This window comes from Rousettus aegyptiacus, unplaced genomic scaffold (genome assembly GCF_014176215.1).
Source record: "Rousettus aegyptiacus isolate mRouAeg1 unplaced genomic scaffold, mRouAeg1.p scaffold_m13_p_2, whole genome shotgun sequence".
NCBI lineage: Eukaryota > Metazoa > Chordata > Mammalia > Chiroptera > Pteropodidae > Rousettus > Rousettus aegyptiacus.
The window spans coordinates 26,781,048-26,805,692 of record NW_023416295.1 but is presented as its reverse complement, the minus strand read 5'-3'; the positions used below and the strand labels follow the sequence as shown (position 1 = coordinate 26,805,692).

Here is a 24,645-nt window from a genome sequence, read left to right as displayed (position 1 = left end):
GAATGTACATGTTGAAGTCAATGCCTGTAACCTCCTCTATTTGCCTGTGACTGTCTAATTATCTCAACCAAAGCAAAATTCAAAAAACTTAAAATCTCAGAGGTTAAGAACGTTTAGACAACTAGTTAAGTCTCTCCCTGCAAGGCCCAGGAAGGAATGAAATAGATCGACTGGAATGCAATTTATTTTTCTTTCCCTCACCACTTCCTGGAGGGAGTCTAAGGCTGGAGGCAAGGCCAGCAGCAAGAGTCAATGAAGGGATGGGGGCAGGGTGATCGAACCACAGAGGAGACCACCCGTACGACTTAATGAAGAAGCAACACTAAAGAACATACACATTCAGAAGATTTTTGTTTCACGGTCGGTATTTATCCTTGACTAATGTCCTGTGGTTCTAATTCTGATCAGTGGGAAGGGTGTGCTGCACTGAGTTGAGAACAGTTTAGTCCTTCTCGGCTTTCTTACGGAGACTCACAGATCCAAATCTGCTTAGCAGTTCAGTGGACGTGAGTCTCCAGAGCAGGCCTTCAGGTGGGAGTTGAGATTCAGGAGGGCGGAAACCACTTGGTGGGTAAGTTAACACAGCCGTCCTCACCTTGTGCTTGGCAGAGACCACCTTCCCTATGTCCTGCTGCTACTGCAACACCTCTAGGTCTTCCAGCTTCTCTGGGACTGAAGGCCACCTATATCATTCATTTCTATATAAATAGACATATATCTCAAGATGGAGGCAAAAAAAAAAAAACTGTTTAAAGCAAGTGCATTAATAATGATCCTTCCAGATCACAATAGGAATTTTATCAACCTGAGGTTCACTATACACTTGTTAATTATTCATCTTCCTTTTTAAAAAGAGCTAAGACAGGGAGAGCCTGGGATTAATACCTTACAAATGACAAATTGAAACTCTGAGACACTCCCCCACGCACACATACACCCATCCACAGCACAGCCTGCTGGGTGTCTCTGTTGATCTTTGACAAATAGCCAGATATTTCTCCAGAAAAATGATTTTATTCAGGAAAAACAAAGAATTGAAATTGAGGACATGTGGTCAGATGATGTACTGTGTGAAAGTCCAGTGAACAAAGGAGAGCAACACTCTTTATGGGAGGGGCTAGTATAACCAAGACCTTCTAAGGAAACTGAAAGTTAGAAAAAGTATAGTGACTTTACATTGGCTGAATTATGGCAGTCTCCCATTGGCTACACTGTTACTGGGCAAGGAGGAATCTTTTCTTCCTTTTTCTGAGGTAGTAATGTATTGTCACTTCCTGTTTGAGATGCAAGGTGCATCTCTTCCTGTTGTGTGGTGAGTGGCACATCCCTGAGATTTCTCTCTTCTAGCCTCCCAACTCTGTTTTAGATGTATTTTATGTTTATTAATTTTCACAACTTCCAGTGGCTCATCTATTTTTGCCAGGCTGGGGCTCGGTGCAGATTGGGGGAGGAGCATAAACTCTTGAGTTAGATAATCCTGGGTTCATTTGCTGGACCTGCCACTTGTCAACCAATTGACACTGAACTTAGTTTCCTCATCTGTACACTATGTCTAATAATTCATAGCCATCTTACAGACGTTGTGAGCTTAAGTAACAATGATGGTGAATATTTACTGAGAACTGTCAAAGGCTCTGGTGCTATTCTAAGTGCTCAATCTGTTTTATCTCCCAGAATTCTGCTCAGGTAGAAATTCTAAAACTGGGGCCTGAAGTCTGACTTTTTCAAACCTCCCCAGTTAATTCTCAGATCAGTCAAGTTGAGAACCATGGATGTTGAATTAATGTTTACATGGTGAATAATCACTCAGGGTCTTAGAGAAAAACAGACCTCATTCTGTCATTTATTAGCTCACTTGGCCAAGTCTTTCAATCTCTACAAGCCATAGTTTCATCATCCATAAAATGGGAGCAAAAGTAGCATCCACTTCTGAGAATTCCTCAGAAGGTGTAATGAACCAATTTTGATGACTGTGTCTGACACGCATAACACATTTGATAAATGTTGGCTGGTACCATTAGGCTACCTCCTTTTTCTTGGTGACCAGGAACCCAAAGACCTGCTGACCTTTATGCATAGGTCGCCCTGTCTCAGTTTAAATTTATTGCTCTTACAGCCTCATGGTTTATTGCAAATCCTGACTTAGAAAGGGAACTAAGGTGTTATAGTGGAAATATCCTGTGTCTGGCCCAACAGAACTGAGTTTGAATTTATGGATCCGTTTGAGCCTGTTTTCTCACCCATTACAGGGGAGAACAAGCTCTTGCAGTGCTGTGAGAATTAGAGCTAATTTGTGTAAAGGTACAACATCTAGGCACTGTATTATTGTCAGTGTTTTGGTTATAAAATGTATACAATGTGAAAACAAAAGGGCAGAAAACGCTTTACAAAACTGAAACAGGAAACAGAGGAAGAGGGTGCGGAGGAGATGGAAGATGAAGAAAGGCTGGGGCGGGGGTACCTAGGGCCCAGGGTCCTGGGGGACAGCGGGGCGGCGTCCTCGTTACCCTTACTCAGGGCTGAGCCAGACCCGCCTCCGCCTTTTTTGTGCAGGATCTCCCCATATTTCTGTTAAAGGCTTCAGTGCTGAGATTTGGGCCACTGCACAGAGGGATAATTCTTCAGACCCTTTTCAAGGGAGAATGGCATTTTACTTGCCACAGGCAGTCTGAAGCCTGTCTTTAAAAAATTACAGGGTTATTAATACTAAATGTAGCCAGCATCAATACTTTCCAATAAAGCACATCTGGTTTCCTGATTTTTAGTTTGCGTGTGGACAAACAGATGCCCAGTTTCTGAACTGGGCATCTGTTCCTTTAAATAAGAGACTTTTCATTTTAGAGTGAGTCCTCTGTTCTCCCGTTTTAAGAACGAGTTTATTCTCTAGTTCTTTCTGCTGAGGAATTTTCTTAATCTCTTGCTGAACACCAGATTCCTCCCTTCTGCTGCAAGGCAATGTTTTCACAATTCTTTTGTCTCTTGTGATTTTTTTTTTTTTTAAAAGTCTTGCTGAATTTGCTAGTAAATTCCGAACGTGGAGAATAGAGGAACAGGAAGTGAGTCCCTTGGAGGAGGCTCTTCTGCCTGGTGGAACGATAGAAAGTGAAAGAAAACTTCCTGGAGGGTTTCCGTCCCTGCCCCTTCCTCCCCACTCTGTTTTAAGGAATTTTTCTCTGGTTGTGAGGATGAGCCTTCGGAGTGTGAGCGTGTGAAATCAAGCAGTTTAGGGGTTTTGGCATCGGGGGACTTGGTGACTGCGATGTTGCGGGACAGGGTGGAGCAGGTGAGTGCCTGGTGCAGAGGTGGCTTCTGGATACTGCATTTCCCGGACTAGCTTGCGGGACAGCTCGGACCTGCCAGTTTATCTAGTGCGGTTTCTCTCTGAACGACCACCACTGGCCTTGCTCCTTAACTCTAGAAATCTCTGGTTGGTCTGCTGTATTTCTGAGTCTCCTCGAACCTCCCGGCAGCCTCAAATATAGATACAGTGTCTCTCTCCTGCTGAATCAGTTTGGAGATTCCATAAGACTTTATTTACCTACTTATGTTTGTTTTCTTTTCCATTTGGCCCTAGAGCAGAGGGCTGAGTGAATCCTTGTCAGAGCCTGATGCCCCGTGGTCCTTGATCTCCAAGGCCCACACCTCCTTCTCCCCCTGCCCTGCCCTAGGTCCTTTCTTTGATCAACCCACCCACTTTCTACTCTCCTTCATGGTTTCCAAAAGACAATTCTTTAAATCTCTTGATAGCATCCCTGAATTGATCTGTATCTTTACAAAACTGTTGTGTGTGTATACATCGTTTTTAAACTGTGTGACCTGGAGCAAGCAAGTATCACTTTGTGTCCCTGGGGGTTATTACCACCTCCTGAGGTGGTTGCGGAGATTTAAGGAAATGCCAAGGTTAAGCACTTACAACAGTTACTACTAGCCCAGTAAGTGTCAGCAATTATTTTTACATATTTATTAGTATTACTTGTATTTTGCTCGTTTTGTTTCTTTTCTTTTTTTTTTTTTTTTAAAAAGTAAGCACTTTGTACTTTAAGTTCTATGTATTTTACCTGGTTCCACTTTCCAACTACTACATTAATGGACAGTCTCCACGATCCTATATAAGGACTATACAAGGACTTGCCCCCACCAATCCTTGAACTGATCCAGTTTGTGAACCAATCTGGTAGATATAAAGTGGGTATTTTGTTGCTTTATTTTGCATTTCCCAGGTTACCAATGAGTTTGAGTATTGCTTCATATGCCTCGGCTATTCGAGTATCCCTGTCAGGGAACTCCATGTCTGTAACCGTTGTCCTTCTATAGGATTTCTTTTTCTTGCTGATTTGCAGGAAACTTTCAAATGTTCTAGATATTAGTAGTCCCGTGGCAGGTCCTGGGAACATGAACATAGAATTATGTGGCCTCTGCCCTTGTGAAGCTTACAGCCCAGGACAGGAACTAGTCACAAAACAGTGGGACAAATACTACAGTGGATGCTCAAGAGGCATCGAGAGTCACGGGACACCTTCTGGGCTAGGACTTAGTCGCTAACAGGATTTTATTCTGTTGCTGTCACTCAGACTTTATGAGCAGAATCAGGTGGCAGCAAAGGACATCGATGTTCTCACGGCACATATACCTAGCCCTTTACAAGGGAAGAGGCACTTTCAGACACCACGTTTAAACTTCTTAGCTCTAAGATGGGTCTCTGTCCTCTGAAAGTTCATATTCCACGTGGGAAGGAAAAAAGGCAGTTTCAAAGAAGAGGGGTGTTTGATTTTTTGTTTGTATATTTCTACTTTTTACATCAGAAAATGTTTCAACCGACTCATAGCAGAAAGGTGAATGTGCGTTTTGTTCACTGTTTTATTTTTCACTTTCAAACCATGGTGAGGGCGCTGGGATTTACCTCTTTGGTAAAGGCAGCTGGATTGCTTCTAGGGTTTTCTAAGCTGCTCAGGGCAAGAGCTGGTGGACTTGGGGCCCATGTAGGTGATGCTTGTATTTGAGTGTCAATAAGGAAGCCATGAGAGTCAGCAGACCCTCTCGAGAGCTGCAGTTTCCAGATCTCAAAATCTCTCAAAAGTGTTCACTCAATATTTATCGAATGAAAACATTAAAGTCTTAATAAACTCAGAAAAATCTGTAAATTTCTGAAATATGACAAGAAAGCATCCTTAGTTATCATCCATTCTAACTTTCTAATTTTGGAATGTGGTAATAGGACCCTCCCAAAGTAAAATGATCCATCCAAAGTCACACAGACAGAGCCAAAGTCAGGTGACCAGTTTCCCCACCCAATGGTTTATTTTCTGTTCCATACAAAGTTTTTCACAGTGGAGAAGGAGGAGCTATTCAGAGCATGCTATATGACTCAGAGCTGAAAACAGGAAGTAGAACGAGCTGTGCTCTTAATGCTTCATTCGGCTTCTATTATTGCCTTAGATGCGCTGTGGGAAAAGAAGCAGCTGTGAGGGTCCCAGGCCTGTGAAGAAACAGCTGTGAGGGTCCCAGGATTTGCCTTTGGTAAGGTTAGTTGGGCCTGTGGAGAGGAAGGCCTTTGATTCTAGAGTTTTCTAGGCTGCTGGGGGTGGGATCTGGTGGTTTTGGGCCCATAGAAATGAGCCTTGTGTTTGAGCTTAGATGGGAAATTGTTAGAAGCCCTTCTAGTGCCTCTAGGCCCACAGATTCTAGATCTTAAAGTCCCTCCAGCTTAGGTTGATGCATTCTGAGTTTTCTTCTAGAATGCTCCCAGTACAGCTATCTATACAGAGGCCTCTCATCCTTATGCTAGCAAAACTTGTAAAAGACTAGAAACCAAATTTTAAATCTCAACGGACTTTGCTGCTACCGATATCCATCCGCCAACACACACCCCCACCTATGTAAATAAACACTTAACATAAACACGTACACACACACACATGCATGTACATATACACACAGTCCAAATAATTCAATTTTTTTTTGAGAAATTAAAAGGGTACAGAGCAGTATAGAGAATAATATAATAGCAAGCATAGACTGACAAAATTTGGAACTGTTTTTGTGGGGTGAAATTATGAATTTCATTCAGTTTGAAAATCATGAGGTTGGCTCTAAGTTTCATTGAGGTTTGAACACTTTTACTGGGCTGTGTAGAAGCGCTGGGTTCAGGGCCTTGCAGAGAACAGTGTTCATGTGCCGAGAGAGTCCCCATTTTGGGGTGGCCATTCTGAAGTGGAGGAAGTATTCACACTATCGCTTCGGGGGTGAGCCTGAGAGCCACTTTCAAAGACTGTTGAGCTTTGAATGAGATGCAGATTTTTGTCTCCAAAGATCAATGCAAGTTTTGGATTTATTTTCCCTAGCTTAGGGGTAGTTATTCATGTCACTGAAGGAGCTAAGATGCTGCTAGAAGGTTGATAGAAGGATTGTTTGTGATTAGATGGAATTGATTTGCAGTTAAATTGTGGCATATAAGGCAATGGTAGAGCTGTGACTCTGGAATGAGATGGGGATATCTAAATCCAGGCTCCAGCATGTATTGGCTTGGTTTGTAAGGTTGTGACCTTTTCTCTGATGTAGTGGATTTGTTAAGAATTCCTGTTTTTGTGGGGTTTTTTTTTTTGTCTTTTAAATTTTTCACAATTTTAATCTTTAAATATTTTAAGTTTTTCTTAGTTAAATTCCTTCACTGGCTTCCAACTGTAATTAGAATGAAATCAAAATCTTTGAAGGTTATGTCAGTAAAACCCTCAAGTGAGATGCTCGAATCTGACTCTGATTCGTGTCTTTCTAGCTTATTTCTAAACTGAGTTTTCCCAATAGTGAAGTGTGGACGATAATAGCAATTTTTTCAGAAGCTTGTAATAAATTGAGACAAAAAAAGTATTTTTATGTTTACATGTTATAAACATTTATATATCTCAGTATATAATATATAATATATATCTCGGTATTTATATCAAAGCACTTTCTGGCATAAATATATTCTAAAAATATGAAATACACTTATATATTATGTAATACAAATACATTTATATAAATTTATTACTTAACAGATATTATATAATCAAAAGGAAAAGAAAATGACCTGTAAATGTTTCTCTCTCCATCCCGCTCCTTTGCCTCATATGCATTATATATCAAAATACTCAAATGTATATATTTTATATGTGTATATATACACACATTACATATGTGTGTGTTTATATTATAATTAGATATGTAAATGTGCGGTTAAAAAAACACCAAATGTGACCAAAGAACTACTTTTAAATGGTGAGTTCCTAAGTGATTTTTCTTTTTATACTTCTCTACACTTTCTCTAAGGAACGAGTGTTACTTTTACTATTTTAGGATCAGAAAAATACAACGATGAATTTTTTTTTTTTTTGAACTACTTGAATGAAGTCTTCAGCTCATGAGTTTGTCCAGTAAACTTATCCCAGGGTATCTGTAGTTAGAACCCAGTGCTAGAAGCGGCCTGTGGTTAATGGTGTAAAATCCCATGCACGTTATGGCTTCCTGGGCACTACGACTAGAGATATGTGGCTTAAACAAACAAACAAGCAAACAAACAAACAAACAGAATGAATAACATACAGTGTGTCCTGGAAAACTTGGATGATAAAAGAGGCCTCGCCAGCATTTTTCCTACTAAGCAGCCATTTTGAGATGATGCAAAAATCAGTTAGGAAGCATTGTCACGTTATTGCAAAAATAATGAAATGAGTAAGGTGAACTGGCTACAGAGGACAGGAAGCAAGAGCCAGTTATGTTTTATCTAAACTCATATCTTCCTGGCTTTGGATTGTATTTTTAAAAAATATATACTTGTCAAAAAAAGACTATCGAACAAAAAGCCTTAAAAGGTTTATTCCTTTGACTCTAATACTACTTCTAGGAAATTATTCTAAGAAAATAATCAGAGGTGTACATGGAGCTTTGCATTTTAGGATTTGTTTCAGTTTGTTCTAGAAATCTGTCCAATTGTTCTAACACTATGAGTTAAAGAAAAAAACCCACTTATGTGAAGATAGCACCTTTTGTAGTATGTTCTATTTGGCCATTTAAAAAATTAACTTCAAATTAACATGTTAATTTCTAATTTCACTGTTAACTTCTAATCATCAACTGTATTATTTCTACTTTTTGGAACTCTATTAAGATTTTCTTTGTGGATGACTTTTGTGGATATTTTGTATGTATTTGAAAGAATGTGTATTTTCTACTGAGAGGATATGTTTGTTTGATAGAAGTTGTCAATTGTGCCCTGCAGGTCTTTGTAGGCTTCTTATATTTAGTCTACTAAATTTTTTAGTCTCTGAGATGTATGAAAGTTTCCTGCTATTTGAGGGAAAAATAAGTCCTTTGAGTTCTCTTACATTATTTTTAAAGTTTAAGGTTTGCAATATTTTCTTTTAAGAACATACATGTTCTTTCAAGAACACACACGCTTCTGGAACCTGGTCTCCTTGCCTGACATTATCTGCCTTCAGCTTCCCCAAGAGCCTCATTTCCTGCTCCTCCACTCACTTTGTTGCACTCCCTTAAGGACAGACCAGAGCTAGTATTTTAACATTAATTTCATTTACGCGGCTATGTCTGCACACATTTTCCTTAACACATTACAGGAAAAGGTAAATTCCCTTTCCTCATTCCTTCACCTCCAAGTTTTCATTTTCTCCTCTGTTTCCCAGAAGGAGTAACTTTATGAGTTTGGTATTATCTCTTTCTAGACCTCTTTACCTTTTATTTTCTGCTTTTACATATATATATATTTATCTGTAATCACTGAACAGCTAACTGTTTTGCTATGAGTATTTTAAAAAATTAGGTGTATGATTTTTTTGTTATATTGCAACTTTCTTTTTTCACTGTCATAATGATATGTCTTAGATATTTATTCATTTTCATTTTGGAAGATGGAATATATTTTCTTAACTGCTGCATGATATTATATAGTATGACTATACCTTAGTTTATTTAGCTGTTCCTTTATTAAAAGACACATGTTTCTAGTTGTTCAGGGTTACACACCATGCTATGATGAGACTCCACAAACATACCTGTTGAGTACATGTGTGTCTCTATTGTGTGATTTAAGGAGTGAGCTTGCTAGTTTGTGTCTAGCAGTTTTTGTATGTCCAGCAGTTTTTGTTTGTTGCACTTTGAATATATGCTGTTAAGTGCTGGCCACTTATTTAAGATATAGTTCCTAAATAAAAGTATTTTCATGGAAATCAATGTTTGTTTGCAGTGAAAATTCTAGGCTCCATAGCCTTTGCGAAGCCAGTGCAAAGTGAATCTTCCTAAGGCACTGTCCCTCCAGTTTTCTGTCTAAACAATGATGTCTTAAAAGAGAAACTCTTTTCTCGTTTAGAAAGAAAAAGTGCAGCTTGCTGCCAGCATTCATTTAACATCATGTGTAGGAATGCTATGTTTTTTAGTATTTGACATTTTCAGCGATCAAGAATTGCTATATTTTGTAAATAGAAATACCACTACTAAAAACAGAATGCTGTAGATAGAATGTCATTTTTCCCCCCTCAAAGACTATCAATATGCTAGAGTGATGTGAAAATAATAATAAAAGCGAGATATTTCGTGGCAAACTTTGGGGGTAAGGTTAGAACTGTAATCTGCGAGTTATCTCGGAATAAATGCTGCGGCCACAAGCACTGCCCACAAGTATTTTGGGGACAAATGAGAAAACAGTTATTAAAAGGGAGAAAAAAGGTTTTTCCCCATGATTCCATTTCTAAGAAGGGAATAATTAATTAGAGATGCATGCAGGATCTATGGAAAAGCCTTTCAATGTAATATTATTTTTACAGTAAAGAAATAGAAAAGTGTCTGAAATAAATTTTGATATATCCACATGCTAGAAATCAAGAAACATTAAAAATATGCCAAAGAAGAATATTTAATGGTAGAGGTAAACATTCATTCTAAATATTAAGTGGGGGGGGGGTGGGAAAGACCAAGTATACACTCCTGGATATGCAGCTCGATTCTAATTTTTATATAAATGTATTTGTGTGTGTGTGTGTGTGTGTGTGTGTGTGTGTGATGATAATAATAACTGTGACCATGTTATAATTCACTGTATTTTCAATTTTTGTTTAAAAAAACCACTGCCTCTATAATCAAGGTGGAGAAAAGAAGGTTTTTCTAAAAGTCTCAGAGTGTTTTTGGCCAGTGTTAAAAAACATTAGAGCTTATTTTAATGTACAAATCAAAAATATTCCTATTTTAACATCAGATGTAGAAAATACAGGGGACTTGGTTCACTCTATCGCTACCTCTGAGTAATAGTCAGAATTTGTGTTTTCATCCGAGAAGGTTAGCAAACGCAGGAAGCTTACAGAGCCAGGAACCCATCTGCTTTATTTCATGGAGGAAAGAGGTCCAAACAGGTTAAGGTTATTTGAGGTTAAAGAAAGTGCCCAAGGGCAGAGAGCGTGTTGGATCAAGGACATGATGGAGCTGGATGGGAAGTTAACTTTCCTAGTTCAAGGTTCTCAAAGGGTAACTTTCCTGGACCACCTCTTAAGGTAAGGGAACGTCTGAGTAAGACTTCAGTGAAGAGTTCTTTAACTTTGCAGAGTTTGAAAACCACTGCTTCCAAGTGAATGTTCACATTTACCAAGCGAGACCATGGGAAAACTTGGAGGATGGGAGAAGTGCTCAAGGTCGTATACCCAGTTTGGTCAGTGCTGCACAGCTGGATCTTTTCTCTTCTTTTAGGTTAACACTTAGTCGACATTCATTTGTTGCTGGCCATTGTTGTCTAAATGAGTTAGAGGCTACATATTCACAGCACTTTAGGAGATGGGCGTTATTCTGATTCCTGTTTTACAGGACTCTAACCCTCAGAGGATAGGAGATGCCCAGGGCCTGGATGCAGTATCCCAGCTGGATTCTGATCTAAGTTTGATCTGAGCCCAAAGCCTCATACCTAAACCACTGCATTCCACTCGCCTACTGTGAAGGTCAACTGCAGTGAGTGTCCTGGCTTTGATGGGTTACACTGTAGCTGGCTAACAGAGCCAGGTCCGTCTTGTTCCTACAAAAAAATCCGATACAAACACTGCTCCAAGGGTTCTTGCATCACAGACACAGGCCTATCAGAGCAGAGACAAATCGGTCAAGGTGACTCAAGAGGCTCAAGAGAAGAGAAACCCCAGATCCTGGACTGCTTGCATGAAGGTTGTCTGGGTTTCCTGAAACGCTACCCTCTCCTTTTTTTCCTCCTCCTCCTCCTCCTCCTCCTCCTCCTCCTCCTCCTCCTCCTCCTCCTCCTCCTCTTCTTCCTCTTCTTCCTCTTCTTCCTCTTCTTCCTCTTCTTCCTCTTCTTCCTCTTCTTCCTCTTCTTCCTCTTCTTCCTCTTCTTCCTCTTCTTCCTCTTCTTCTTCTTCTTCTTCTTCTTCTTCTTCTTCTTCTTCTTCTTCTTCTTCTTCTTCTTCTTCTTCTTCTTCAAACTTGCTTAAACATGTGTTTGAGAATATCACATTACCTAATTTAGAGCCTGAGTTGAAAAGGTTGACAGGGTTGAAGGTTGACATAGTTCCGCTTCCATCTCGAGCTCTTGACTAGCAATGAGTAGTAGACCCAAGGCCTGGGGGGCAACGCTGCATCATATCCCTGCCCCCCACCATTGTTTCAGACCCCATCACTTCTCCCCACCTCCAACCCTTCTAGTCTGTCCTCCACACTTTAAATGTTCATCCCATTCAGATGACGTCATTCTCAAGTTTACAATCCTTTCCTCCTTCCCCATCACCTCCAGGACAAAGCCTGAACCCTTTGCTCCATAACTGAGGCCCTTTGCAGTGGTTCTTGGCCCACAGCTTCATCTCTTCTCCCCACCACTCCCCCTCCCAGACTCCTCCAGCTTACCTTATTGAGCTCTTTGTGCCTGCCTGAACTGACTCGAACATTCTTGCCTCCACCTTTTGCATAAATCATTTCCTGCAATAATTGTCCTTTCCACTTCCTCCCCAAAGGTGTCTTCCTTCCAGGAAGCCCTTCTCTCAGGCTGAGGTAGGACTCCTTTCCCTGTGTTCGCAGGGTACCATGACCGCTGGCTAATTTATATATCTACCTTCCTAAACAGCAAGCTACTTGAAAGCAGGAGCGCATCCTGTTCGTTTGTTTGTTTTTCTTCTCTGGATCCATAGCAAAATGTCTGGTATAAATTGTAGTAGATGTAATAACATTCGACGTAAGAACAAACCAGTAAATGGTACTCTTCTTCCTCTTCTGAACATAATATTGTATTTTGACCTAGGTTACAATTACATTCAACTAACACTAGACAAGCATGAATTTCAGCAATTGCCTCTATGATATTGGGGAAAATCTTGGCAGTGATGAGCTGGCCTCCCTCAAGTTCCTGAGCGTGGACCACATCCCACAAAAGAAGCAGGAACCCATCAAGGATGCCTTAATGTTATTCCAGATACTTCAGGAAAAAAGCATGTTGGAGGAAAGCGACTTTTTTTTCTTGAAGGAGCTGCTATTCCGAATTAATAGACTGGATTTGCTGGTCAACCACCTAGGCAGCAGTGAAGAAGAGATGATAAAGGAGCTTCAGATACCGGGCAAGGCTAAGATCTCTGCCTACAGGTGGGGAGAACCTCTGTAGTGTGGGCACTGGGAGGTGCGTGGGGAGTGGGCACATCTTTGTGGGCAGGGATGATTGCAGGTTGTCTATGTAGTGTGACTCTTTAGGTTCTGGAAAGATGTCCCACCAGGGCCAGATTAAGAAGTCGAGAGACCATATATATAATTCATAAAAAAAAATGCTAAAACCATCAAATAAAATTTTTTCAAAATGAACCATTACCTATAAGTATGCCAACATTAAAACAGACTTTCTAAATGTTCTAACTCTCTCTCTCTTTCTGTTATATGTCTATTATCTTGGTGTCTCTGCTTTGCTGATTCCCACATTGTGCGATTACTTTGTCTATTATCTGATAAAGTATCACTACTTCCCACCCTGAAACCTTTTTCCCACTTGCTTTGTGGCTAATTGTGGAAATTCTCAATGAAGTTTTAGGCTTTTATCCACACTTGCATTATACAGTTCTCTAATGAGGTGCATGCTGCCAGTCGTACTGCACTGGCCAGGCCGGACCCCACAGAGAATGCTTAGCCTCTGGGAGGACATCTGCCCCTAGAGCGGCGGTGACTTGGGTGTTAGTCCTGCCAAAGGCCTGTAGCTCTTTCCTCTCCACCTGTGCGAGAATGGGGTGATAATAAGTCACATTCAGTTACGTCTTCGTGATTCTTAAGACTTTAAAAATAGAAACACATTACCAACTTCTCTCTTTCAACATCCCCTGTCCTCAGACACTCCTTAAAGTTATTTTCAGCGTTTCTTTCAGAAGTCTTCTACTCAAGCCTTGGCCGTAGCCTATTTCACTGTCTCGGCTTGCTTGCGAGTAATTGTGGCATGTGCGACTTTAAGCCCTCATAGCCAGGAGTGGAAGCCACTGTCCTCTACTAGACCGAGCTATTAATGCCCTGATCTTACTGCTCTCAGACACCTGAGATTCTGGCGTATTCCTTGTCATATGCTCTACTTGAGGCTTGACCATTTTTATTTTAAACTACAAAAGAGATATTCAAGGTGTTTTTGTGTCCTGGGGTTGTTGTAACAAAGTACCACAAACTGGGTGGTTTAACAAAGTAGAGAAATTTATTCTTTTATAGTAGTGAAGGCTAAAAGTCTGAAAGCAAGGTGTCAGCAGGGTTGGTCCCTTGCTGGAGGCTCCATGGAGAATCTGTGTCATGCTCCTCTTCTAGCTTCTAGGATTACAGGTAATCCTTCGTGTTCCTTGTTTTGTAGATGTATAAATTCAATCTCTGCCTCCATTCTCCTCTGTCAGTTCGTCTGAATTTCCTTTTTATAAGGACTCCAGTCATTGGATTAGGGCCCACTCCAATCTAGTATGACCTCATCGTAACAAGATTACAACAGCTGAGACGCTTTCACTAAACAAAATCACAGTGACACATTCTGGGTGAACATGAATTGGGGAAGAGAGGGAAGGAAGACACTATTCAATACTGAGTAACTTTGTTTAGTAGGATTCTTATTGAAGTTCTTTTAAGAAATTTTTAAATTAAGGCACCAATTCATCCTAAAAAACAGTAGTCCCAGAACTAGGAAGGCCGGAAGGTCTCATCTTGTGCCCACCATCTTGGTCTTCTGGACATTGCACTCTTTCTGTCATGTGAGTTAGACTAAGACAAACTGCCAAAGCCAGGCAATGACCTGTCCCTCTCTGCTGGAGGTCCAAGAGTGCTTAAGGAGGGCGGGATTTGACTGTTAAAATCTTCAACGTGTGACTTGGGAATAAAAGCCTCAGCACAAATACAATCTACTGCTTGTTGATCATTAGCTGAGAAAAAAAAAAAATTGCCAGTATGACCACTTTCTTTTTGTAAGAAAACACCAGACATTTTAATTTTCAAATTATAATTGCTCCGTATAAAATGAGCGTCTTATAAACTATCCAGGTTAATTTCTAGACAATGATGGTACAAGAAAGCCGGTAGGTTTCAGTAATGAGGAAAGTGAAAGGGTGAAATACCGTGTTATAAAACTAAAAGGGGCAGTAGCTTTTGATTGGACCCAATCTTGGCCGAAGTACAAAAGTTTTAGAGAAATACTTCTACGGGGGAGATTCCATGAGAAGGATGAAGCAGATGATAATACTGAGTAACTTCTGTGTTTACGCTATTCTTTTTTTTTTTCTATTGCAGAATTAAAATTTTCAAATTTAATTTTGAAGTTAACATGATTTTGTCCTGAAGTTATCTTCTGTTACATAATAACAGTGAAAGGTTTCCTGACTTTTAAAACATTCCTTTGTTCGTTTAACAAGCATATCCTGAGCCTAAATAGATTAGGAAGTACTAATGCCTATTGTGTAGTGAGCACTTAGTTGTTGCCAAGGATGGGTTTAAGCACTTCAGATAAACTTATTCATGTAATCCTTAACATGTCTCAAAGTATATAGTATTACCTTCAGTCCTTAAAATGAAGGGGAAAAAATGTGCTAAAAAAAACATATCTGAATGCACACGGTTTATAGATGGTGGAACCAAGATTCTGACACCAGTAATCTGAGTCCTCTATGTTTACACACTGTATCTCACAACCCTCTGGGCGTATGGAAACACAAAAGCTATGGACTCTGCTGTCAGGGCACTTGGACAGCTTTGTAAACAGACAATTTTATCCTTATGGTAATACAAAGCTTTGGGTGATTCCAAAGTGCAGCAGAGTGAATGCAGCCCCGAGGATGCCCAGGCAGTGGCAGTGCTTGAGCTGTTGTCTCAAGATATAGACCAGGGAATGGGGGTGGGAGGGGCACAGCACAAAGGGGTGAGGGGCAGGGAAGCTGGGTATGTTTAGAGAAGAGATGGAGGTAGGGTGGTGAGGAGTGGCTGGAGGTGAGGCAGGCTCGGCTCAGTTCACCAAGGTCTGTATTACAGAACCAAGTATTTGGCCTTCCAACTGAAGGTAATAGCCAGGAAGACACTGATAAGTTTTAATTAAGAAAGTGACGATCTGATTTGCATTTTGAAAAGCATGATTTCCAAAATCAAAACTTTTTATTACAACAAGATTTTGATTTTATAGTGAAGATAAAGAAAAACCACCATCTATTTAATTGAAATTAACTGGAAGACAAAGTTAGTAGAACTTCAAATTATTTTAAAGGGGAGTAGTTGGGTCTGAGTCAGTATTCTTCTGTGTCACTACATCAGCCTCTTTCCAAGGACTCAACTCATAAATCGTGTCATTAGCTGGCTTTATTTTAAAGAGACTCCATTGGACTCAAGTCTGCTGTGATTTCAAATATCAAATGGGAAATTATTTAAGAAAACATTTCTCAGGTGTCTCTGTTTCCCTCCCCAGGGTCATGCTTTTTCAGATTTCTGAAGATGTAAACAAGCAGGAATTGAAGGCCTTTAAGTTTCTTTTGAACAAGGAAATTGCCAAATGTAAACTGGATGATGACATGGTAAGAACTGTTGTCATTCCAAGAGTTAGTCCTGAGCAAGAGTCAGCCAGTGGGCATTTCTGAGACTGAAGAAAGAGCTACTCTGGTAAAAGCAAGCTGAATTTTTTTTTTTTTTTTTTTAATCCGGGGAGAAGAAGAAAGCTGTCAGGCATGAGTGTTTTAGACATGCTTCCTTTGTATACTGTGAAGTCTCGCTTATGTTGATTATGAGGACTAGGGAATGCCAGGAGAGAAGAAGGCTGCTGGTCGGGGCTCAGCCCCATGTGGGGCCCTGCAGAGCCAGGAAAGACTGGTGGGCCTCCGATGTTTCCCACACTTCTGCAGTCTCTGAAACAAGCGGGACCTGGAACTGCGTGTGTGTGTAGTGAGGTGTTTTATGTGTGTGTCCATGTGTGTGGATATGCTGCCAGAGGCAATACTGATTGTTAGGCAGTCCGTGGGGACTAGGCTGCTAGTCTTAGCTGTGTACCTTGAGCTGTTTCCGGTCCTCATATAAAGGTATCCACAGGTGTTTCAGCACAGAACCTGGGACTTGGGGACTGGGTGACGTCTGTTAAGACTTCTTGTCTGTCTTTTCACTTCTGTCTTTCCATGTCAGAAAACACAGAATTGTCACCCTCGTAGTCTATTGGCTCTGTAAGACCAGCTTGTCCTCTTTGAGGGTCTGCTTGGGAAGCTAGTATGGGCCCTTGGTTTGCAGAAAGTGGAAGTGAAAAAAAAAAAATCTAATCTAAAAGTCAGTATGGCCCAGTTCCATCTTCCTGCTTGATTTCTCCTCCCTCTAGACCTTGCTTGATATTTTCATAGAGATGGAGAAGAGGGTTATACTTGGGGAAAGAAATTTGGACATCCTGAAAAGAATCTGCGACCAAGTCAATAAGAGCCTGCTGAAGAAAATCAGTGCTTATGAAGAAGAATTAAGCAGAGGTATAAACAATCTGATGGCTATGAATCAGCAAAATGTATTCTTCAATTGACAAATCTATGTCACAGTTTTTCTAATCGAAAGTGTTTCTGTTTTAATTCTCCAATGAACCTTTGTCAAAGGTTCCTAAATAGCGGAAGTAAAACCAATGAATCATTGTAGTAATTAATAAAAATTTATTGTGCACGCACCAAAAAATACAGTTTGCGAACTGGGGGCATTCAAACCACGTGTGGAAGGAGGCTCAGGGGTCGGTTGTTATCAAGCAGCTTATACAGTGAGAAAGCAGTAACTGTTTACTCTTCACAGTTATTGGTTATAATGTGAGGATTTTCTTAAATGATAAGGGATTGATCAGTAGTTACCTCATATCATCAACCTTGGAAAAAAGTTCAAGTTTTGCTCATGATTTTCAGAGGCATAAGCAAAAAATGACCAAAGTCAAGTTAGTTTTGCAAAACAAGCTAAATTAAGCTTTGCTTATATGATTCAACTGGTTTTGTCTGCTCCAGGTGTTTTCAAGTTAGTCTCCATTTGTTTTTTATTTTAACACCTTGAAAGAAATGCAGTTGAATTTTCAAACTGTAATCCTTGGAGAAATGTTTTTAAGATTTATTTAGTTAACCTACTCTTTGATATCCTCATTGCTTCCTTTCCACAACCTCCTAGCATGTCCACCTGCTGCCTAATATCAAGATGAAGGTTCAATGGCTACTTGCGGTCACCATCTCTAAAGATGTAAAGATAGTTGTCAAAAGATGTAGACCATGTGGCCCCAAGCTGGCAAGTTTGAAATAGATGCAGTTAGTCAGTAATAAGATTTTTACTCATTCTGTAGACTGCAAGAATATTATGTTCAAGGCAGTCTGTGAATTTTTATTTTAAAAGGGATTTCATGTTGTCCTGGGTGCTACATGATTTTTTTTTTTTTCCACCAAAGTATCTTCCCAGCCATGTCTCATTCCAGATGTGTCTCAACCGTATGCAGAGGAGTTGTCATGTGAGATGCTGTCAATGTCGGACTCACCAGGAGAACAGAACTGTGAATCACAAGAACAGGTCAGTGAGTCAGAGGACACTGAGTCACAACAGGTACAAGGAAACCTCTCATTCCTTCTTCTCTTTGGGTTGTAGAATCTGGTTACTGTATTCTTTAAGCTTCTTTAGTTTCCAGATAAACTAATAAGGGTCAGAAACTTAGCAAAAATTCACAAAAGGATATGCTTAAAGTTTAAAGTGTGACTTTTTAATTTTTTTAAAATATGATCTTGTCTATGGCCATGCCACCCCGATCCTGTTTGATCTTGAAAGTTAAGCAGGGTCAGGCCTGGTTAGTACTTTAGTGGAAGACCGCCTAGGAAGACCAAGTGCAATAGTTGTAAAAAATAAAGAATAAGGATTGTAAACTGACAAAGTCCTTGCAATCTGTGAGGTCAACCAAGGGTTGCCTTGCCTAAAAAAAAAAAGTGATCTTGTGGGTTTCTGACATGTTCAATTTTTATTTTAAAACCAAAGACAAAGACTTTGGAATAGTCGAAGGGCAGAGGGATGGGAAGGCTCCTAACTTAACCCTTTCAGCAACTGCATCAGTCTAAATGAGAGGGGGCTTTAGAGGAAGAATCTAGCAGGACTAGAAAAAGCAAAGCCTTTTCTTTTAGCTTGACATTTCAAAACTGTTTCTCCTTTGCGATTAGATATAAGCGGCAAACATGACCTAGCCATCTCTGTGTTCTTGTCTCAATGAGCCAGTATAAGAATTGCCTTTCTGGATATAATCACTTCTGTTTATGTAACCTTCAACAATTCACCAAACACACACATTCTGACTCATTAGCTCATTCACTCCTCTCAGTGGCAGGAAGCAGAGGCAATTCAGAACACATTGAATACAGCGGGAGTCTTGAAATTAAGCTAGAAACAATTTACTGGTGGGCTCCTGAGCAAATTACCAGATCTCTCTCAGTCTGAAAATCAAGGATTAACCAAAGTCCTGTGGTGCTTTGCAATGAGTAAAGCTCCCTAGCAGCGTTGTCCTCAAAGAACAGGTACTAGAGTCTAGATGCTGTAATCTGCAGCATAGCCAGGACCTGTCTGACCAGCACGTCTCCTGCCTCCAGTCGCTGCTGCCCTGAGAGTCAGATTAAGTGATCAGCTTTAAAAATCCCAGGCCCACACTGTGCCTCGTGTGAAGGGCAGGACTTCAGCTGGCCCAGAAGCATGGGTGAGTTGAGTAGCTAGCTAGCCAAGGGAATTACGAAGTCACGGAAGGGCAGCCCAAAGACAGCATTAAGACATTCGTTCATTCGGCAGCTCCTGATTGAGCTCTTCCAACTTAATAAATTCTAGTTTCTGACACATATCATCCACCTTCAGCAGAAATGAGAACAAATAATGATATTATATTATGATAACAATATTAATATAAGTGCACAGTGCTCAGGAGGCCCAAGTATGGGGACATTGACTTTGCACACTAACTGTGGGGCAGAAGTCTGGGTATTCTGAGTGAGGGAAATGCAGAAATAATGTCAAGTTGGATTGGGGCCATGGAATGTGCACTTGTGGTCCCGTCTGGCTTAGGGGACAGCCTAACCTCTTACTGGGGGAGTTGTGTGTTCGCATATCAAGTGTTTGACCCACAGAGGCAGCTTCTGTGTTGGATTTTTGTTTTTCAGACATCGGACAAAGTTTACCGAATGAAAAGCAAGCCTCGCGGGTACTGTTTGATATTTAACAATTATGATTTTAGCGAAGCACGGAAGGCTGTGCCCAAACTTCACAGCATGAAGGATAGAAATGGAACAGACTTGGATGAAGGTGCAGTAGAAACACAAAGAGGAGTGAAATATTTCTAATGCTTTTGTTTTTATCAGAAAAGGAGAGCAAAAGGTGTACCAACAAGGCTACGTGTTTTTTTAAAAATGGATCTAACCATATTTCCCTGTGGAATATATTTGTCAGTTCTGCTTTCATTTTATAATTTATTTGTCAGTTCTGTTTTTATTTTATAATTTAATTTTTAAAATCAAAGCAATGTATATGTAAAGATAAAATATCAAATCTTACTAAAAGGCTTATATTGAAAAGCAGCAATAAGCTTTGCTTTTTAATGCAACTAAATGAATAGTGCTTCTGTAGAATGTATTAGATATTCAAATGTGTGAAAACATTGCCTTGGTACCAAGACCACTTATAGAACTTGCATTTACGAAAGAGTGCAGCAGAAAGTGTTGAGTCCTCCATAGAAAAAGCACTTTCAAATGTTAAACTAGACAAATTCTTTTGTTCAGCCTATTTCAGCTAACATTGAGAACTTACAAGTTAAATGAAAAAAATAATTTGCATGAGGACTAAGAAATGGCTATGACTAAAAATAGTAATAGAAATAATCCAACCCAACCTATTGTGATATCAAGAATTTTGATTTGATCAAATAATTTTTAAAATGGTTTTTTCAGGTCATAAAACATAACATAACAACACGACATAATGACTTATTTTTTAAATTGAATAAAGTTTAGAAAATTAAGGTAGGCTGATTTGTTTATTCAAGCAAATCTATTCTACAATTTAAAAAAGCCACAGAGCTTAAATCCATTGACTACATCATTCATCATAATCTGTTTTGGTCCTGAAGAAAAGGTTTTAGACCTATGATTTCCATACATTTACTATTAAAATCTATATATTTGATTGTCTTTCTGGACTTTTGGTCAAAGGGTACAAAGTTACAGTTGAATGAATAAGTCTAGAGATCTAATATACATCATGATGACTGTAGTTAATGATACTGTGGTAAACACTGGAATACGTAGGAGTATACCTGGAGTCAAACTAATAATCGTTTCACTATGTATATCATTATGTTGTGTGCCTTAAGTATATGCATTTTTTTGTTTTTTAAAAAAGAAATCAGACAGGCAGCCAGAAAATGTCGAAAGACTTTGACTAGATCTGTGAGAGTGTTTTGGGGAAAAATATGTTAAGCATATAGAAAACAAAGCAATAAAAATAATGCAATTACTAATGCCAGGAAAGACAAAAAGTTAAATAAGAAAGTATAATTTAAAAATATTGCGTTTACATAGTAGTAATAATACAAACATTACTGTTGGCTCAACTAAAAGTTGTAAATAATTGTGTAAGAGCACCAACGTCTCATCACATAATAGGAACTCAATACGAAAGTCTAAAATTTATCAGTGAATAAATAGTGATGCACCCAAATTTATTACAAAATGGAGGCTAATACTAAAAAAGAAAGTAGTTAAAAGTTGAAAGTGGTTGGCTTCATGGAACATTACTGGGTAATAGATAGGCATAGAGAGAGGATAATTTTTTTTGTAATAGGTCTTTTAATTTTATTTGACCTGTGAAACATTACTTGACCTAAAAATCGTGTTGTATTTTGACAATTTTGAGAGGGTTCAGGATAAAATAGCTATGGATCTTTTATGTGAAAAATTTTTTGATTTTTCTTTTCTGATTATGTAAGTAATACAATTTTTTAGATTGGTTTGGTAGTAAGCCTAAATAATAGCTTACCCATCTTGTAGACTGGTTGAGATAAGACAACAGGCCAACAGTAGTACTCTCCTTTTTAAAAAAATTTACCTTAAGACTGGGAAATGTTTTTAGTAGTAAATATTAAAAATCTATGGAATCAAGTCAGCAGTGTTGAAGATCTTGTTTTTAAGGTCTGGTTCAAATTCTTATTCGATCAATGTTCTCTTTAGCTCTGGGCTATGGTCTGGGAATTACTGTGGTGTAATATGGCTTTTTTATTTCACTTTTCAGAGGCTTTGAGTGAAACCTTTAAAGAACTTCATTTTAAGATAAATCCTTTCAAAAACTGCACAGCAAAGGAAATCTGTGATCATCTGAAAACCTATCAAAGCATAGACCACAAAAACATGGACTGCTTCATCTGCTGCATCCTCTCCCATGGAGACAAGGGCATCATTTATGGCTGTGATGGGCAGGAAGTCCCCATCTATGAGCTGACCTCTTACTTCACCGGTTCGAATTGCCCTTCCCTTGTAGGCAAACCCAAAATCTTTTTTATTCAGGCTTGTCAAGGGGATAACTACCAGAGAGGTATAGCTGTTGAGACTGATTCAGAAGAGTGCGAAAGCTATTTAGAAATGGATTCATCATTTCAAAAGAAATATATCCCTGATGAGGCTGACTTTCTGCTAGGAATGGCCACTGTGAACAACTGTGTTTCCTACCGAAACCCCCTGGAGGGGACCTGGTATATTCAGTCGCTCTGTCAGAGCCTGAGAGAAAAATGTCCTAGGTAAGTTTTGCCTACCCAGCCCGCTTATTCATCAATAAATGTCCAGCTGTGGATCACACAGCTGTACTTCCCAGGTCAGTTGCAAAGTGGGATAGAGAGCAAGTGTTAACATCTTTAGCTCAGAGATAGAATTGAGATACTGAAGAGCTTCCTTTTTGGCACCTCAAAGATAATCAGGGTATCCTATGTTAGAAGGAATAGTAAAATCATATAGTCCAGCTCTGCATTTAAGCAGAAACATGACTGTACCAACTCCACTAGAAAACTTCTAAAAAGTCTTCTAAAAAGGCAGTAACCCATTCCAATGTTTAACATTCTTCGACTCTGTCAAATGTTCTATAATAGCCAAACAACCTCAAAACTGCTTGGTGTATTTTGAGAAATAAGTAACAGAGAGTAAAAACCCTTTATAGTTTTACTAATTCGGCCTGATTTGAAGCCAAATTTTGATTTCTACAAAATGTAGAAAACATTCTTCCCTCATTTAAATATTCTATGTTTCCTTTATTTAAATGATGGTTTCGCATGTCACAGTTCACCCAAATGCACACACAACTGACAGCAAGGAATAGCAAGGAATCTTCTGTAGGTTTCTTCTAGCTCTGTATCTCATTATGTTTTAAGTGTATGAAGAATGAGAATTTTCCATGGCAGATAAAGGAGTGAACCATAACATCAGCACTATGTTTTCATTTTGTAATTTAGACCATGAATCCTGGAAGGCTGTGGGGGCTATCTGCAGAGGTGAATGAACAGGTTGCCCACTTAAACTGATTAGAGAGGTTGGTGAGAAAGGTGCGAAGTGGTTGCAGGAGATACCTAATTTCCACTTGCCGAAAGTTTGATTGCAGCATAGATGATGCCAAAGACCAATGTCAATTTCAGGTAGAGAGTGCTAGGGGGTCCCTGAGGTGATTATGGAGGCAAGTGACATAGTACTTGGAGCAGAGCGAGGTACAGCAGGTTGGGAAGTAAAGAAACCAAATCTGATGTTAACACTGGTTTCTGATGTCCCGAGTAAATCAAAGATATTAAGCCCTGAGACAACTCCTTTACCAGGAAATCTATGGTAGGTCTTGGTTTAGCAACTTATTATTTCAAATGCCTGATGTTTTGAGAGAAATAACTATCCTAAGCTCAGCAGATGAAAGGGTTTACCAGTCATTTTTCCTTCACAGCTGGTTACATTGTTATGTTATGTTTTTCAGGGGTGAAGATATTCTTACCATCCTCACTGAGGTGAACTTTGAAGTGAGCAGAAAGGATGACAAGAAAAAAATGGGCAAGCAGATGCCACAGCCTACTTTTACCCTGAGAAAAAAACTTTTTTTCCCTCTGAATTGATGTATAACACTATGCTTAATTTAATTATTAGTAAAATGCTGCTATTCCCTCCCCCACCCCCTACCCCCGCCCCCACCCCGCTCCACCTCCGTTTTTTTGGATGGCAGGAAGGGAAGAGAATGGGAATATAGCTATTATTGCAAAGCTAGACACTTCGGCCTTAATTTGCATACAAATTAGATTGTTTTGGTTCCCATGATTTTAATTGTATTTTTCATTTGATAAAAAAGTTTTTAAAAATATAGTAGATAAAAAAGTATAGTAAGTTTTAAAAAAATGTAACATCATAGTTTCAAAAGCAATGACAGAATGTTCTTCACATATCTCTCATCTGCTTTCAATCCATTATCATTTAATTCCCTTTAAATTGTTAAGAATTTACTTTTGTTGTATAGGTAATATCTCTCTTTCCAAGCCATCCTCTACACTACTTTATAAGTTTTTACTCTTCTTCATTCCTTAGTTTGTCTACAGATTAAATTGACATAAGCTATATAAACAGGAGAAAAAACAATTTAATTTTCATATATACAGGAGTTCATAGAAATATGAGACTCAAAGAAATGACCAAAGCAGGCAGATGTTATACCTTTTAGAAAAAAGATAAATTTGTGAAGAATTAACAAGACAAAAAAGTTTAGGCTTGGAATAGTAAATTAGTAAAAGAAAAATAACAAGATTTGTTTATATCACTTTTTTCGGCCCTGAATTCCTTATCTTTAGTGATAAGGATGGCTTCTACCCTCTTGGTACAGGGAGGTCACCTTTCACATGGGAAGTTTATTTCCTATTTTCGGGAAGAATAAAAGAGGGTCACAGTGCCTTTCTTGTACTGGCTATTCTCAACTCCCTCTAGTTCCAAATAATCAGTGTGCCCCGATCAGGACCCCTTTACAAATTTCTTTAAAATACAAAATGGAAAATATTTTTTTCTTACAATAAAAGCTTTTAAAAATTCAAAGCGTTTTATAAACTCTTTTTAATCTGTTTTCAAACTCCCTTCTTAGGCTTTTCTCTTGCTGCTCTGGCAATACATATATGCTTCTGCAGAAACA

The 24,645-nt window shown here is 39.2% G+C and overlaps 1 protein-coding gene across 7 annotated transcripts; it reads left to right on the top strand.

Moving 5' to 3' along the window:
- Nucleotides 1-251: 251 nt before the first annotated feature.
- On the top strand, nt 252-24,551 carry CASP8 (caspase 8). Of its 7 annotated transcripts, none has more exons than XM_016131082.2 (9): nt 3,028-3,283; nt 5,437-5,517; nt 12,269-12,606; nt 15,917-16,022; nt 16,808-16,949; nt 17,888-18,006; nt 19,623-19,764; nt 21,745-22,246; nt 23,455-24,551. In XM_016131082.2, the coding sequence occupies exons 3-9, from the start codon at nt 12,302-12,304 to the stop codon at nt 23,588-23,590; spliced, it is 1,452 nt and encodes a 483-aa protein (XP_015986568.1). In that variant the 5' UTR covers nt 3,028-3,283; nt 5,437-5,517; nt 12,269-12,301; the 3' UTR covers nt 23,591-24,551. The 7 variants fall into 7 exon arrangements, with proteins under 7 accessions (XP_036093167.1, XP_015986570.1, XP_015986568.1 ...); XM_036237273.1 differs by having other exon boundaries at nt 5,437-5,522; XM_036237274.1 differs by lacking the exons at nt 3,028-3,283; nt 5,437-5,517 and adding an exon at nt 252-360.
- Nucleotides 24,552-24,645: the final 94 nt, after the last annotated feature.